This window comes from Crassostrea angulata, chromosome 5 (assembly GCF_025612915.1).
Source record: "Crassostrea angulata isolate pt1a10 chromosome 5, ASM2561291v2, whole genome shotgun sequence".
Taxonomy (NCBI): domain Eukaryota; kingdom Metazoa; phylum Mollusca; class Bivalvia; order Ostreida; family Ostreidae; genus Magallana; species Magallana angulata.
Genome location: NC_069115.1, coordinates 61,786,298 through 61,803,964, shown reverse-complemented (window position 1 = coordinate 61,803,964; position 17,667 = coordinate 61,786,298). Strand labels below are relative to the sequence as shown.

Sequence of the window (17,667 nt, the reverse complement as noted above, 5' to 3'; positions counted from 1 at the left end):
ACGCTTGACGTTACGTTTAAAATTTGTACAAATTAACATATTTTAACTAATTAATTGGCATTAATATCTGATTTAAATAGTAGAAAATTAAATTATAAGGGATAAATTTAATTTTTATCTATGTTATACGAGTACATGTATAACATTACTTGGAACAGTTTACGCTTCGCGGTTTATAAAGTGTAAACTGCCCCAAGTTATGTTATATCGTTTAACATAAGTAAAAATTAAATTCATTCCTTAAATAAATGATATACGATATTGTATAGTATGATATTGTATTATATAAAGATATAACTATATCACATGATTTTGTCATATGATATGATACAATGTTGTATCAAATTTGATATTGCATCATATGATACAATTTCATATTATGTTTCAATATCATACATTATAATATCATAATATATTATACAATATAATATCATATATTAAAAAATGTTGATGTATTATGTGATATGATATTGTTTCATGTAATACCTTATTGTTTCATAAACTATAATATTGTATTATGTGATTAAATTCAATAATGTATAACACAATACAATGTAATATCAAGTGTTACAATTTCATATTGCATCATTATTTATTACAGTATTTTATTGTTTATGATATATATGGTAAGTATCATAGGATGCAATATCGTATTTTATATTAATGTCTTAACACTGTATCTTATAAATCAATATGAAATGAACATATGATTATCATACAAGTGTTTAACATATGATATAGTAATACGATATTGTGTCAAAACAGTATCCATGTTTATCCAAGATCATTAACTATGATTATCATATAATATGATTAAAGTGGTCTCATAAAGATGATGCTTCATAAAAGTGATGCCTCGTCTCGGTGAGCTTTGTAATCTGTGATTACCTATGTTTTATATTAATTGGTAGACCATAATTAATCACCTAATTGTCTACGGACCTGTTGATTTTACAGACATACAATCCTGGGTATTCTCGGAATGGCTAGAATCTCCAAAACTACACAGGTAATGACATCCAGTGATAGTCGCTGGCGATTCTTTTCAAGGGAGGGTCATGGTAGCTACACAATTGATGGCATTTCAACTAACCTATTGGCTCGTTTGATTGAGTAAAGGATTCATTAGTCAGAAGATTTGGGTTCTAATCCAAGCAATGGCCTTTTCTTTTGGTCGTTACACTGAAAAAGCATCTAGTAGTCTGATGTTTTGTATGTAATAAAACAATGACACATTGTAAGTGTAAACAACGATTTAATATAGGTAGATTACAGTAGACTATAGAAAAAACAACGCTCGCCTCTAACTCACAGAGAACATGAGCGGGCCGACAATAACCACGTGACTGCGATACGTCACTGGCTGTATGTCGACGTCATGTCATAAATAAGAAAACTAGAGGTACGACAATCACAGATAAAAACGGATAAAAACGGAGCGAGTCCTATCATCGGAGAACGAACGCCTATGTGTCATGACTAGAAAAGAACATCGTCCAGTTGTGTAATGGTCTACAGCTGAACAAGAACCACAGTTTAACAAACTAAATATTGCACAAATGTTGTCCTTAACAAAAAGATTTTGAATTACGTTTTTTTAACAATTGGTTCAAGTAACAAATACGTTGTTTGTAATAATTTGGTTATAAAGTTGTGTTGCACATACGATGAAAGAAAAAAAGCTGCCCGACTATTTTGTCTTGATAATTTTAACAGTTTGGTTTTGACTGATTGGCCAAAGTTAAATATCATGTACATATATTTAAAAAAACGGGTGACTTTTACAAATTGTATAAAATTTCTACACAAGTGTATACAAATTATTATAACAGTTTTACAATAACGTTCAATATCATTGTGTCCAATGTACATGTAAAAAAAGTTAAAAAATATTAAAAGTACGATGTAACAAATACAATAGAAATGTACTGACAAAAGTTGTGTTCCACTTTGACAAATTGGTGTGCTTTGAAGGACGCCATAATGACGGAACAGTAAGACGCCATAAGACGCTTTCTGTAAGTCATCACTATATTGTATTCATTCATTCAGACGTTACAATGAAAAAGAGTTTCCTCAATGACATGTGGTATCAAAGACATTCCAACATTTCAATGATTACAATGATGCGTGCATTCACACGTTACAACGGTCTATTGTGCATACGTCACAGCGAAGTATTATGCATACGTCATAACGAAGTATTATGCAAACGTCATAGCGGTGTTCTAAGTTTATGTCAAAACGGTATGATTTTATTATCACAACGGCATCTTGCATGGTTATCTCAATTATAATTTGTTATTAGGGGTTACCCCAGTAACTTCTTTTCTGTATAAATAGGGTTGAATCTTTTAAATCTTGATAAACAGTCAAGAAAAGTTTCCATGACGCCATTTATTGTGCTAACATCTTCTGAGAAAACTCTGTTGATATGCTTTATGACGTCATGTGCTGTGGCGTAAGTGTAAACACGATGATGAGCTATGACATAATACAATTTGACATTCGTCGTGACGTGTGATATCTTTGTGACGTTATATAATGACAAATTTTATGTGACATGTATACCACGTGACTATGACGTTATATTTCAACACAACCGAGAGTCAGACCGGGAACTTGATACACAAGGTAAACATAACCATGGTAATGTCCACATCTATAAATAAACGACATCATTTTCTACGGTATATATTAATGTCTGTAAATATACTAATGCTCTCCGTTCACATTGGGGAATTTTCTATGTACAAAATCACAGCTTATCCAAGATTTCTACAAAAATATCTCAATACAGTGTCATAACAAGGTAAACATTCACAACAGGTCAAAGGTTAACTAACCACTGAATACATTAACGAACAACTATCTCTAGGAATTAAGGGTGATTCCCTACGTAAAGTAACATTTGTCCGATACAAAATCAGTCATTTCTGAGTGACAATGACATCTGCAAATCTTACACGTGACATCATCTCTCAGAGAGAGAGAGAGAAAAAGAGAGAGATTTGGTTTTTTTCTAAATTGATTTTCCCGATTCTTACAATTCTCCCGTTGAAAAAAAAATTATCTATCAGATAAACTAGAGGCGGACGAGAGAAAGAAAGAGACGCTGAATATGACTATCCTACGGTACCAACTTGATCAAGAACAATAACAGCAACTTAACATACAATGTTCACTTGTACCAAATCTATCCATGCTCTGAGGCGTATTTAGTCTTGTACATAAACAGATATAGAGGGTTGATACGAATGACTGACATATTATCAAACGATTAACCGTGTTCATTAAAACGATATCCATTCATATCTATGAAAATCAAATGGATAAAATGTAATTCTGACCTCTGACCTCTCCTGATTATTGGATTTTAAGTTCCTGAGAATTCTAAAATCTACGTATTTATCAACAACGATCACATGACCTCAAATAATTGACAACGACAAGAGCTAAGGGAGGGGGGGGGGGGGGGTGAAAAGAAAGGATCCGGATTCTTAACCTCCTTTCAGTGGGCACTGGTGTTTGCGTTTTGGGGTGATTTTTGGTGGAGGGGATGTGAAGGGAGGCTACTGGCTTTGCATAAAATCTAAAAATCTGGGTAATTTCTTCTCATACTACCTAGGGCGAGAAGAGACCTCCACAGAACAAACAGCTTCTTCAAACTAGCGGACTTTCTACAAACAATTTCTGAAACAATAATCAATGAACTGAAAAGTGCTGCTCCACAAGGGAGACAAATTACATTCTTTTTTTCCTCCCGTGCTTCTTTGAACTTCATAAGGCACAATGCTATGTCAGTGGCGGGGTCTGTGACGTCATTTCCGTCGTTCTGGTTGTTGATTGGTTGATTTAAATTTAATGCATTGTAGGTGTGACATTGTTGTCAGTCGTCCTGAAGAAGAGTGAGATTGTGATAAAGAAGAAGGTAACCATGACAACTGTTTTTTTTAAAGAACGACGGACATCGGAGGTTAAATATAGAAATATCATTAAAAAGTTATCTCAATTAAAACACCCTCCGATGGCTGTATACTCAACCAGAGAGTATGTTATTTATGTCTCCGACTCAACTAATTCTTTGAAAAGACCAGAGACACATATGTCTCTGAGAAGGTAAATACAATTTTTTAATGTACCAAATCATGAAATAATTTTTGTCTTACTTACTATTAGTCAAAACTTTATAGATATATCAACTTCTTTAAAAATCATCTTCGTTAGCCCAGGGTTTTCGGTCGAGCAAAGTGGACCAAAAACTCTTGGCTAGCGAAGATGTTAGAAATGAATGATGTCCAAAATTATGAACTTGAAATTGTTTTCTTATATACATAATTATTCGCGTAATTCAATTTTGACATACATTTGCAAACCAATTTTTAATATTTTTTTTTCAATGATTAAAAATAAACAAAATTCATCCAATGTAATCAGTTTGCAACAAGTTCAGTCACAAAAGAGTTGTCTTTCCTTTTCTCCTTTGATAACGAAATGTAATAGAACACAGCACCCTCATGCACGTGCAGTGTTACAATGTTACCTTCTGGTCCCATCAATAATGCATCTACAATCGTGCAGTCCGCTGAAACAGCTAGTTTGTCTATTTTTCCCCTTATAACTTTTTCCTATCAACTTAAGTCAGATCGTGGTTATTTGATCAGGTTATTTCACGTGCACCCTCCCATTTTCTGCTGTTTAATCATTCGCTACTTCTTGGCCAATGGGTTTTTCTGGCAGGCTATGAGGCCCAATAAATGGTGACTGGACTAAAAGCATGATGAACTTCAAGAGGCCGATTGGGTTTGTTTTAAAAACAACTTAAAATTTTGTACTTATATTTTATAACAAAAAAATGTCAGTTTATTTAAACTTAATCGGGTACTTCTAGAAACAATGGCAAAAAATAAAAATACTATATTACTGCCTTAACTCATTGAATTTCAACTGAATATTTTTGTTTGGAATTAAAATAACGAGAGGAAGAACAAATGTTGTGATGCAAAGGTTGTACCCAGAGGGAAAGCACAGACCAAAGGGAACCTTTTATCACTCTCAAAAAAATCTGGAAATTTTAAACAACATCTATACAACCACAGACACCTGAATTTTCAACGAGTCGCTAGATATAAACCATACACGAAAAATTCCACCCCCTTGTTTCAAACATGCCAACAATGTCTGTTGTTTATAAAGAGGAGGCGATACATGTAATCCCTGTACAAAGCTATATCTTCCGACTCGTTGCTATAATTAAGGTGTCCGAAATACAACACAAACTGTCCAACAACACCCACAGAACAACAGTGGTCTCCCCTTACCCCGCTACTTGTCGGAGGTTTTCCGGCGCTTGTTGGGGCACTCCCCGACCTTGGTGAGGTAGAAAAAAGAAGACAGTTAACATTGGTGACGAGTTTATTGAGCTGGTCCATTACTAAAAGTTAACATTGGTGACGAATTTATTGAACTGGTCCATTACTTAAAGTTAACATTGGTGACGAATTTATTGAACTGGTCCATAACTAGAAAGTTACACCAGGAACCCTTAATACATGAACTGTATGCGCATGAACTTTACGACCTCTTCTTTATTTTAGACACCTTTCATTACTGAGATTCTCTCTCTTTCTCTCTCTCTCTCTCTCTCTCTCTCTCTCTCTCTCTCTCTCTCTCTCTCTCTCTCTCTTCAAATCAGCATATGGAGAATGTAAATTTTGAGGACCATGCACTAATTATAGAATTTTGTCTGCAATATAACCATTAGCAGAAAGCCTGTAACAAGAGCTCTTTGTAATTGTTTTATTCCATAGGAATTACTTGGTTGACAACTCTAAAATCTACAAAAATATCTCGGGAATTAACCTTCCCATGTCTAAGATAACTGTAAATGTGGTAACATTATGACATTAATAATGAATAAGCAATCAAACGTTCAAAACAAAATGCTCTCCTAACAAACAGAAATGTTGGGCTCTACACTACCATGCAAGAAGAAACCAAGACACTGGCATTGTAAAAACAAGCTGACAGAAATAGTTCACTAACAAATCAAATACCTCCCCCTTCTCAGCAATCCCCAAACCAATAATTCCCCCGTCTACTTTCAGTTTGACAGAAATAGTTCACAAACAAATCAAACACCTCCCCCTTCTCAGCAATCCCCTAACCAATAATTCCCCAGTCTACTTTCAGTTTGACAGAAATAGTTCACTAACAAATCAAACACCTCCCCCTTTCTCAGCAATCCCCTAACCAATAATTCCCCCGTCTACTTTCAGTTTGACAGAAATAGTTCACTAACAAATCAAACACCTCCCCCTTTCTCAGCAATCCCCTAACCAATAATTACCCTGTCTACTTCCAGTTTGACAGAAATAGTTCACTAACAAATCAAACACCTCCCCCTTTCTCAGCAATCCCCTAACCAATAATTCCCCAGTCTACTTTCAGTTTGACAGAAATAGTTCACAAACAAATCAAACACCTCCCTCCTTCTCAGCAATCCCCTAACCAATAATTCCTCAGTCTACTTTCAGTTTGACAGAAATAGTTCACTAACAAATCAAACACCACCCCCTTCTCATCAATCCCCTAACCATTAATTCCCCAGTCTACTTTCAGTTTGGAAAGAATAAGCATATCCCCCACACAATTATACAGGGTAAAAAAGATAGATCATATGGAGATTTTTTTTCTACAATAATCATGAAAAGTGAGAAACAGTGAACCACACTAACAATGCCAGAGACAAGATGCCTCGATTCCTTATAGAGGTCATTTCTTTAATCCCAAAAAGTTTATAATACGATTAAAGACTTTGAGGAATAAAAATGACTTTCCTGTAGACATGAAATCATTATAAAAGTGTTCATGTTAACCATGTTTCACTTAGCTATAGCATTTATATTCATTTATCCTCATTATCTCAACAAGAAAATTCAACAGAGCTACGGGTAAATCAATAGCCAGGGTTAACAAATAAAAACTTTATTCTATCATCTAAAGATCGTTATACATGTTGATACTTGGAAGCTTTTATAATAAATATTTTTAAACACAATAATAAACTTTTATCCATTATTCATAATTCAGAGAAGCAGAAAAGGTTTGAGTGGTGTAAAATTTTCACAAGGACATGTGCACCGAAAAGTCAAGAATTTTTACACAAATTTGTACAACAGCTAGAACATGCTAATAAAAACTCAAAATAAAATGAAGCAAATATTGTCAATGACATTTAAATCACAGAAACTAGTCGTGGACTTTTGGATATTAAAAAAAAATAATAAACTTTCTTTTTTGCAATAAAGAAACCAAAGCAATAATTCTACATAAAACAAAATCAATAGCAATAGCAGCCCAAAAGGCTACGAACAGCTCCTGTGATTAAATAAAAAAAAACATCAAAAATAGCACCAAAATAAAGAACAGGATCACAAATCAAATCAAAGTAGGACCAGCATGCATCACTCAGTTGCTAGGATACCTGTATGATTTCCAGGCTCCCGTGCAGTGAGCCATGACTTCCGTTAGATGATATGCTACTGCTGGACTGGTAAACTTCTGACGATGCATGACATGTTATATTTTCGTAAATTCCAGGAGAATTAAACCTTTGTGGTCCTAATCCACATCGTGGTGGAAATTTCCCAAATGGTGAGCACCCGGTTCCAGCTTGTTTTGCCACCAGAGGGTCTCCTGAGACCAGGATGTCATCCAGGCTTCTGGCCTTACGACTCGCCTCGTACACCTGTGTTCTAAACATAGCACTCTCCATGGCTGCTGTGATTTTCCGGTACACGTCTCGTTCAGTGTATCTTCCGGTGTGAGAGTCCGAGGCCTTGGAGCGTTTTCCATTTTGTAGAAGGTACGTATCGGCCGCATCGTCTTGCGACGTACTACTGGCTGAGCTGGGGGATTCCTGACAGTCTGATCCAAGATCAAAGGTCGGGTATTTAGAAAATGCAATACTGTTCGGTCTTATGAGAGGTCGTTTTGCCCTATTTTCCCTGACTCTCAGGGTCACCTGATGACCTACGGGGGACGTCACGGTTGAACTACTGCCAGAGCCAATGGAGGCGAGGGATGTCCCCTCACCAGGCTCTCCGTGATCCGCCTCCATTGAACACACTGATTCCTTGGTTCTGTTTTCCGTTGCAAAACAAGGAGTAAAGTTAAGTTTGTCGAGAGAGGTAGATGGAAACTTCTGTAGAGGAGTAGGCTTGTCGATCCTCTCCACCACAGAGTGACTGAAATGAAGCTCAGCCAGAGCTGCTGAGGGGGAGTAAATTGTCTGTGATGGGGGGCAACGAAGCTCAGAGGTTCTACCGGGGACCCCCAGGGTATGGGGTAGTGATGAGGGGGGTCGCGGGGAGGAGGAGGGGGCGGTCAATGTTTCACAACACTTTGACTGAGACACAGAGAGACTGAGATCAAATTTCTGTTGAGATTTACATGATTCTGATACAATATATAATGGGGTGCTGTCTGGTAGACTTGGTGATGTTGTTTCCATGTGACAGTGTTCGGCCGACTCCAGGCGTGGACTGGGTAGCTCTGGACACTGTCTGGGGCGACAGGGACTCACTAGGTCCACTGTGGCCTTGTTTCTTTCATTTGTATGTAGACTGACTGTTGACAGTGGCAGAGTGAACGATCTCGATGGACTTTTGACTGGAGTCAGCGCAGGTGAGGGTAAGGGTGAGTTGCCATCCGTGATGGACAGACTTTTCTCAGAAGAGACAAGAGGAGATACAGGGAGGACAAACGGTCGAGATCTGCTCTCCCTTTGCTCGCTTTGACTGTTATCTCGCTGAGATTGAGAAGACAATGGCAGGTGAAAGTTTCTCTCCTGTTTGAACTTTTTCTGTTGGTTGTTAGTACTGTCCCTGACGTCTGGAGAGTTCACACTGCTCAGCGGTAACGAGAAGGGTTTTGACACTGCCATCCTATCATTCCTTTGAGCAGCAGTTTCCTGTTGATGATTGGAGGAGTCCTTGATGGTTGGGTCAGAGTTCACGGGGTCACTGGTTTCTGGGGTGTCCGGCGACAAAACAGGGGAGAGTGGCAGAGAAAATGGTTTGATAAAGGGTTTCCCTGGAGATCTTGATAACGGAGACATCAAGGTAGATGGTTTTGTCATGGGAGATCCAAGAGACCTCTTTCTGTCCCTGGGGGCACCAATTCCCTCTGAGGGGAGAGGCACTGGACTCAGAGACAGTGTGAAGGATCGACTTACGGGCGACTTTGGAGTGGGAGAAGGAGACTTCCTCTTGCAGTCTTTCTGAACTTTCCACTCCTGTGGTGAATCAGACCGAGACCCATTATTTAGGGTTGATACACCAAAAGGAAAGGGGGATAACTCAGCGCTGGGAGTCACTGGGTTGCTGTCTGAGATGTGTGGATAACCACTACACAACGTACTAGAATCACTAAACTTTCTCTTTTCTGGGAGATCCGTCTCCATTTTTGATGATGTCGACTTTCCAGAACACTGAAAATTGTTCCACGAGTCGGAATCGGCCAACAACGGCAGGTTGTCGTTTGTGTCACGCTTTAAATCACGGTCCTGTACACGAGGCTCCCACTGGGGGTCAAAGGTGAAGGGCTTGGTGGCCTTGGCGATGGGTGAGGAAGGGCTGCACATCTGGAGGTCCATGATGATGGGCGTGGTCTTGCCGTCGGTCAGCGAGCCCAGGGACTCCTGTCGCTGCCTTAACTCCTCCTCCTCCTGCTTTATCCACTTCTCATACTCCAGCAGCTGTCCAAGGAAGTTAAAGTTCGGAGAGATGGTCGGCCTTTTGTCCTTCACATACCTACAGAGACAATGTACATGATGTAAATCACACCTTCACAGAAACAGATGATATACAGGTTTCATGTCAATGCAGAGAAAAAGGATAATGCACAGGATATAAATCTTACCTACACAGAGAAACAAAGGTTTAAAATTTCAAAAGCATATATTTCTTTCTTTTTCTTTTATATCAGTTTTAATGAGACTTTTAGTTTGTTGTAATGTCGAAATCTATGAAGAGCTACTTTTATAAAAGATATCAAAGTAGTTTCTTGTGCATAGCATTGCAGGGTCAAATATCTAACTGTACACTACTGCCCCATGTATCTAGATATCTATCTGTACACTCCTGCCCCATGTATCTAGATATCTATCTGTACACTCCTGCCCCATGTATCTAGATATCTATCTGTACACTCCTGCCCCATGTATCTAGATATCTATCTGTACACTCCTGCCCCATGTATCTAGATATCTATCTGTACACTCCTGCCCCATGTATCTAGATATCTATCTGTACACTCCTGCCCCATGTATCTAGATGTATCTAGATATCTATCTATACACTCCTGCCCCATGTATCTAGATATCTACCTGTATGCTTCGTCTGATGACATATGTAGGTGCTTCATTACGTAAGCAATGGCCAGCGTGGGAGATCGGGATATCCCGGCCAGACAGTGAATCATCACGCTACCGTTGGCCTCCCTCACTTTGTCTGTAAATAAAACAACATAACATCACTTGTCTGTAATAAGACAGGAAAGCCATATAGATAAAGCAACAGAATGTCACTGGTCTTTTGTATGACACAAAAAGCAATGAAAGATCACTGCATGGTCTGTAAGAACACACAGAAATGTCTCGATGTTTGGAAAAACAAAGACAAATGTCGAAAAAATTCTGCAAAAATGCCAAAAAAACATACTACATTAATCAAAACATGGTTATTATTATCAGGAAGAAAATAATTGATAATAAGTTAATAAGTGTTGCATAAACATTGTATTATATGGTACAAAAGCTACTTTAAAATTGAAGTTTTATAAATAAAGATGTACACCAGTACTACAGAAAGAATTTAATGGTGAAATTGTGTGAATATTAAATAAAAATTTGCATACACTTTGAGCATCATGCCAAATTTACCGTAAACCCCCCCCCCCCCCCCCCCCCCCCCCACCTGGTGTTTTAACAAGGGGATAATTCCACTCACATATTCTATCATACTTTAATCAATATGAATAAAATTGACTATACATCGTAAAGGGACATGGTCACGATTTTGGTCAATTTTTTTCTTCTGTTTTTATTATTTACAATGCTTAAGAAATGCATTTCCCGTGATCAAATGAAATTTAAGAGTCAGTCATACAGTTATAAGTAAGATACAGGGCTCGCAATTCGTTGTCATGTAAACAAGGCTACTGCCCTGTTTTTGTTTACATTGGTTCAATATTATATCAGTATAAAATCTTTTTCAAGCTGATTTGTCTATCTTCTTATTCATTTTAAGCATAAATAAACAGTTCCTAACATTTATAACATTCATTTTTGGTCTAAAACTGGAAAAATAATTTTTGACCAAAATCGTGACCATGTCCCTTTAACTGTTCTTTGTAAAATAAAATAGACAAGTACATTAGGTATTGGGGGTTGTTGTTGTATTACACAAGCTCCTTATGCCCAGTTTCTGCTCATCAGATCAATATATACATTCAACAGTGGAGAAAAAAGCCAGGAGATGAGATAGAGTGCAACCCGACAATTCAAAACAAACCATAAATCAATACATGAATCATGTAAATACACCAGATGACTAGCAGCCGAGTCCTCTACTGTCACTGTCAGAGGATCAGGGAATGTTCCTTACTGCTTTTATTTCTTCTAAATGCTTTTGTTTATATTACCTTTCATGTTTTCTATTGAGAGAAGACCTGATAAGTAAGATGCTAGTTAACAAAGACTCCAACTTTATCTCAGGACCTGGTATCAGAACTCTATACACCATCTTTGTCTGTCACAGAATATGTGACCTTCCCTATACACCATCTTTGTCTGTCACAGAATATGTGACCTTCCCTATACACCATCTTTGTCTGTCACAGAATATGTGACCTTCCCTATACAACATCTTTGTCTGTCACAGAATATGTGACCTTCCCTATACACCATCTTTGTCTGTCACAGAATATGTGACCTTCCCTATACACCATCTTTGTCTGTCACAGAATATGTGACCTTCCCTATACACCATCTTTGTCTGTCACAGAATATGTGACCTTCCCTATACACCATCTTTGTCTGTCACAGAATATGTGACCTTCCCTATACACCATCTTTGTCTGTCACAGAATATGTGACCTTCCCTATACACCATCTTTGTCTGTCACAGAATATGTGACCTTCCCTATACACCATCTTTGTCTGTCACAGAATATGTGACCTTCCCTATACACCATCTTTGTCTGTCACAGAATATGTGACCTTCCCTATACATCATCTTTGTCTGTCACAGAATATGTGACATTCCTTGTGACCTCTTAACCCCTAGAACACCTCAGTGACCTAATTTGTGAGGAGACTGTGTAAGTCAGTGACCTAGTACGTGGGTAGACTGTGTAAATCAGTACTAGCAGTCATTCTGGGAATGTAAACACTGCTGGATTCTGGGAATGTAAACACTGCTGGATTCTGGGAATGTAAACACTGCACTGCTGGATTCTGGGAATGTAAACTATATTGATTTCTGAATCCTATCTCCCCATCAGGCATAAAGGGCTGCAGTGTAATATAACCCCGGACTAAACTTAGCAAAGTTAGGTCTTATCAGGCCCTATGGCATCAGCTCCTCAATTAGAAGGATGATGCCTGAAGATTACAGAAAGAGTGTCTATAGTTAGCACCGCTGACCTGAGAAAATACAGATCCCCTAGACCATACACTACCAATAAACTGGAATGCTTGGTGGAATCACTTACCAATAAACTGGAATGCTTGGTGGAATCACTTACCAATAAACTGGAATGTTTGGTGGAATCACTTACCAATAAACTGGAATGCTTGGTGGAATCACTTACCAATAAACTGGAATGCTTGGTGGAATCACTTACCAATAAACTGGAATGTTTGGTGGAATCACTTACCAATAAACTGGAATGCTTGGTGGAATCACTTACCAATAAACTGGAATGCTTGGTGGAATCACTTACCAATAAACTGGAATGTTTGGTGGAATCACTTACCAATAAACTGGAATGCTTGGTGGAAGAATGGCAGCAGCTTGGCGCTGTAGTTGTCGTTGACTGGAATGCGATGGAAATGTCCGTCCTGTACAAACGGAGACTGAGGACACGTGATGCTAACGTTCAGGATGTAAGATATGTCGTTTATCTGCAATAGATATGTTTAAGTTTTATTGCTGATCTAAAAGACACAAATATCATATATATGATCATGAATGATACAAAACATCCTTAAAGCTGGACACGATACAAGTTCAATACATATACAAATTCTAGTTTTCTTATCTCTGACTCCAGAATATGGGTATATAAATGTATATATAAATGGGTATATATATATTTCTTACAAACAATGGAACACCTGAAACTCATGGTCAACTTGTTACATTCTGCTTTTTTAAATCATTGTTTTGTGTGACAGGAACTGAATAGTGAAAAACTTCAAAGTATGAAGAGTCAGAGGCTTTATTAATAACGGGGCTGTAGGGATAGGGAGGAGAAGAAAGAAACATGGTGGACTATGCAATCTGTTAGGAGTCCTGTTTAGCTATAATGAGAACAGATATACTACTACAGAGAGTGATATCATTCACATTGTATCTAAGATATTCAATATGTTTGTAAAAGAATAATATATATATAATTTAATTCTGGTTGTAACGCGCTTTCAATCGGCTAAAAATTTATTTTATATTGTATAAAGAATGTTGCCTTCGTCAAAGTAAGACTAACGTCAAAAACGTATCAATGTGCCTGTCGTTACATTTAAAATTTTGTATAATTTTACGTCATTTTAAAATTGATTTTTCTTAACTTGTATATTCACAACTAGCCCAGGCATCAAAATGCAATCAATCGTAGGTAGACTCCGTCAGGGTTGACGTGAAATCATTTGTCTTTCAGAATGACATCAACAAACATTCAACTGAATACGGCATACAAATACTTTAGGTTTTTTTTAAAACCAGACTGTGTTTACATTTACGTCAGAAGGAAAGGTCACAGTAGTCAAAACAAAGGGGGGGGGAGACATGAGTAATGTCTGTTTACAATTCTTAGAGGGAGGGTCCCCTACAATGACGTCTCCCTTATATACTGCTCCCTAAAAGCACAAGGTCGGTCAAACAACCGTGACTAATTAACAACCAAATATTTTACCTGTACTTATTCACTGGAATTTAAGGTTTACTGGGTAAGCCATTCTTTGGAAAACTTTAAATATTCTGTCACACGTCCAACACAATAACTTTGCGTCATTAAATATTCATTAAAGGAATAATTGTATTATAAAACTAAACCAGGACCAGGGATCAATCATTATTTGATGAGCAGTACTCTGTATGAGCTGTGAGCCATTGTTTCATCGTGATGGATAGGCATTTGATATCCCAATGATTATCACTAATGCAGAAGAAAAAAATATATCATTAACCAACCCCCAATAAGATTCCTCTCAGCTAGCTATGTAATTCATGATATCAACAACATCGAGGATGCCATGCCCCCCCCCCCCCCCCCACACTGTAGGATAACAATGCATCACCTGCACCTCAAAGTGTCAGATGTTACTGAATATTTCATATCCAATTCCAACAGCAGCCAATCAGTGAGCTCATCTCGGCCCCAAGTTCTCAATGGAGGATGCCATTTTTGAGACCATTTACCTGCAGTCTTTGAGCAAGTTCGTAGCAGTCTTTGAGCCTCTTAGCTGCAGTCTTTGAGCCTCTTAGCTGCAGTCTTTAGGCCCGTTAGCTGCAGTCTTTGAGCCAGTTCGCTGCAGTCTTTGAGCCAGTTCACTACAGTCTTTGGGCTCGTTAGCTGCAGTCTTTGAGCCCATTAGCTGCAGTCTTTGAGCCCATTAGCTGCAGTCTTTGAGCAAGTTCGTAGCAGTCTTTGAGCCTCTTAGCTGCAGTCTTAAGGCCTGTTAGCTGCAGTCTTTGAGCCAGTTCACTACAGTCTTTGGGCTCGTTAACTGCAGTCTTTGGGCCCGTTAGTTGCAGTCTTTGGGCTCGTTAACTGCAGTCTTTGGGCCCGTTAGTTGCAGTCTTTGGGCTCGTTGGCTGCAATCTTTGAGCCCGTTAGCTGCAGTCCTTCCATCTTTGATCACAGTCCAGCCTTTACTGTACTACAGGGGGCAGTGTATTGGTGAGATATTGATCACAGTCCAGCCTTTACTGTACTACAGGGGGCAGTGTATTGGTGAGATATTGATCACAGTCCAGCCTTTACTGTACTACAGGGGGTTTACTGTACTACAGGGGGCAGTGTATTGGTGAGATATCACAGTCCAGCCTTTACTGTACTACAGGGGGCAGCCTTTACTGTACTACAGGGGGCAGTGTATTGGTGAGATATCACAGTCCAGCCTTTACTGTACTACAGGGGGCAGTGTATTGGTGAGATATCACAGTCCAGCCTTTACTGTACTATAGGGGGCAGTGTATTGGTGAGATATCACAGTCCAGCCTTTACTGTACTACAGGGGGCAGTGTATTGGTGAGATATCACAGTCCAGCCTTTACTGTACTACAGGGGGTTTACTGTACTACAGGGGGCAGTGTATTGGTGAGATATCACAGTCCAGCCTTTACTGTACTACAGGGGGCAGTGTATTGGTGAGATATCACAGTCCAGCCTTTACTGTACTACAGGGGGCAGTGTATTGGTGAGATATCACAGTCCAGCCTTTACTGTACTACAGGGGGCAGTGTATTGTCCAGCCTTTACTGTACTACAGGGGGCAGTGTATTGGTGAGATATCACAGTCCAGCCTTTACTGTACTACAGGGGGCAGTGTATTGTCCAGCCTTTACTGTACTACAGGGGGCAGTGTATTGTCCAGCCTTTACTGTACTACAGGGGGCAGTGTATTGGTGAGATATCACAGTCCAGCCTTTACTGTACTATAGGGGGCAGCCTTTACTGTACTACAGGGGGCAGCCTTTACTGTACTACAGGGGGCAGCCTTTACTGTACTACAGGGGGCAGCCTTTACTGTACTACAGGGGGCAGCCTTTACTGTACTACAGGGGGCAGTGTATTGTCCAGCCTTTACTGTACTACAGGGGGCAGTGTATTGTCCAGCCTTTACTGTACTACAGGGGGCAGTGTAGTGGTGAGATATGGATCACTGATTCTTGTACATAAAGCTGAGTACATCCAGAACTGGAGCACCTGGACCAAGGACACATATCACCCCCAGAACGTCAGTCGAGTCCTTATTGTCAGCCCAGACCTCTATCACATTTCTTGGATTTTAATTCCTTTACATCTTTCATTATATTAATTAGTGCAGCTATCTTACAGGTCTAAGGCCCATTTTATTTTGTTTAATTTTTTGGTTTATTTTATATATTGTCATTGTGTGTTAAGAAGTCTAGTTGAAAATACCTCTGGATATTCGACCTGACATAATTACCTACATTTATGGTTTGAAATCATTGCAAACTTCATAAATTAGTGAGAAAATATGGACTACACAGGGATGAAGTTATAAATAAAGAAAGAATAAAGGGACAGTGTAATATGCACCATCGGGAAAGGGAGACTTACATATTAAGAAATATGACTATACAGAATAATATCTGTTCCATTTTAACCCCACCCACAGTGTGTGCTTGAAAGATCTGGTGAAATCAAAACTTACACTAGAGTTAATGCACTTTGTCAAAAATTACACAGCTTTTAGCCTGCATAAAGTTTGAGTTCATATCGACGTATTAATGCATGATAAAATGAAGAGAGAGAGAGAGAGAGAGAGAGAGAGAGAGAGAGAGAGAGAGAGACAGACAGACAGACAGACAGACAGACAGACAGACAGACAGATACTGACCTGGATTGTTTCCTGAGACATGGCGTCCCGGTGAGATCCCAGGTACAGGAAGGGGAGGATGCGAGTGGGTCCAACATTGGCGACCGGCATACAGGGCTGGGAGAGGGAGGTGAGGGGGGTGCACTTGTAGCTGCTGGGGGGCTTGTTCTCACACAGAGACGGATGCATGGCTTGAAAGGCCAGGTAACCACCTGTAAACACAGACAGGTGAGTGAAAGGCTTACCTGTAATATCTGTATATAGTACACACAATGCTGTTAACATAGCTCTTGTCAGAGGAACAGTAAACATCTGAATCACAACATTTACATAACTTAGTGAAGTGTTTAATCAATTATGTTAATTAAATCATTTTCTAAAAAGTCAACATCTATTCTCCTGTACCTTTCATTGATGCTAAAGTCCTTTTCTATTAACTAATATTCCATTCCATATAAAATCAATCATTACAAAAATATAGTCATTCAGATTCTGATATAAATCCGATCAATTCCCACGTAAATCCCATTACAATCAGCTTCCGTAAAAGTGTGAACTCTATGAAACCCCCCAATGAAATCCTCAGTATAAATGGGGCACCGTCCGCCAACTAGGTACAGTGTTTTTGGGGGAGGGAGGTTCCATATACAACCCTGGTCAGGGACTAGAGTGAGGGGAACAGTGTCTAGTTCCTTAATCAGTTTACACAGTCAGAAAACTATACACTAGTTCATTCAGTCAATCTGATCACAACTAAAAATGTAAACACAATCCAAGCAAAGACTTCCCAGCTGATTTCTCTCCTGCTCATACTG

General features: G+C 38.8%; 1 protein-coding gene across 2 annotated transcripts; it reads right to left on the bottom strand.

Moving 5' to 3' along the window:
* Positions 1-1,235: 1,235 nt before the first annotated feature.
* On the bottom strand, positions 1,236-17,661 carry LOC128183789 (uncharacterized). Of its 2 annotated transcripts, XM_052852942.1 has the most exons (7): positions 17,258-17,661; positions 16,874-17,064; positions 13,042-13,189; positions 10,391-10,514; positions 7,487-9,815; positions 5,322-5,370; positions 1,236-3,898 (listed from the first exon to the last, which is right to left on the bottom strand). In XM_052852942.1, exons 1-6 carry the CDS (start codon positions 17,262-17,264, stop codon positions 5,326-5,328), a joined length of 2,844 nt encoding a protein of 947 aa, XP_052708902.1. In that variant the 5' UTR covers positions 17,265-17,661; the 3' UTR covers positions 1,236-3,898; positions 5,322-5,325. The 2 variants fall into 2 exon arrangements, with proteins under 2 accessions (XP_052708902.1, XP_052708903.1); XM_052852943.1 differs by lacking the exon at positions 5,322-5,370.
* Positions 17,662-17,667: the final 6 nt, after the last annotated feature.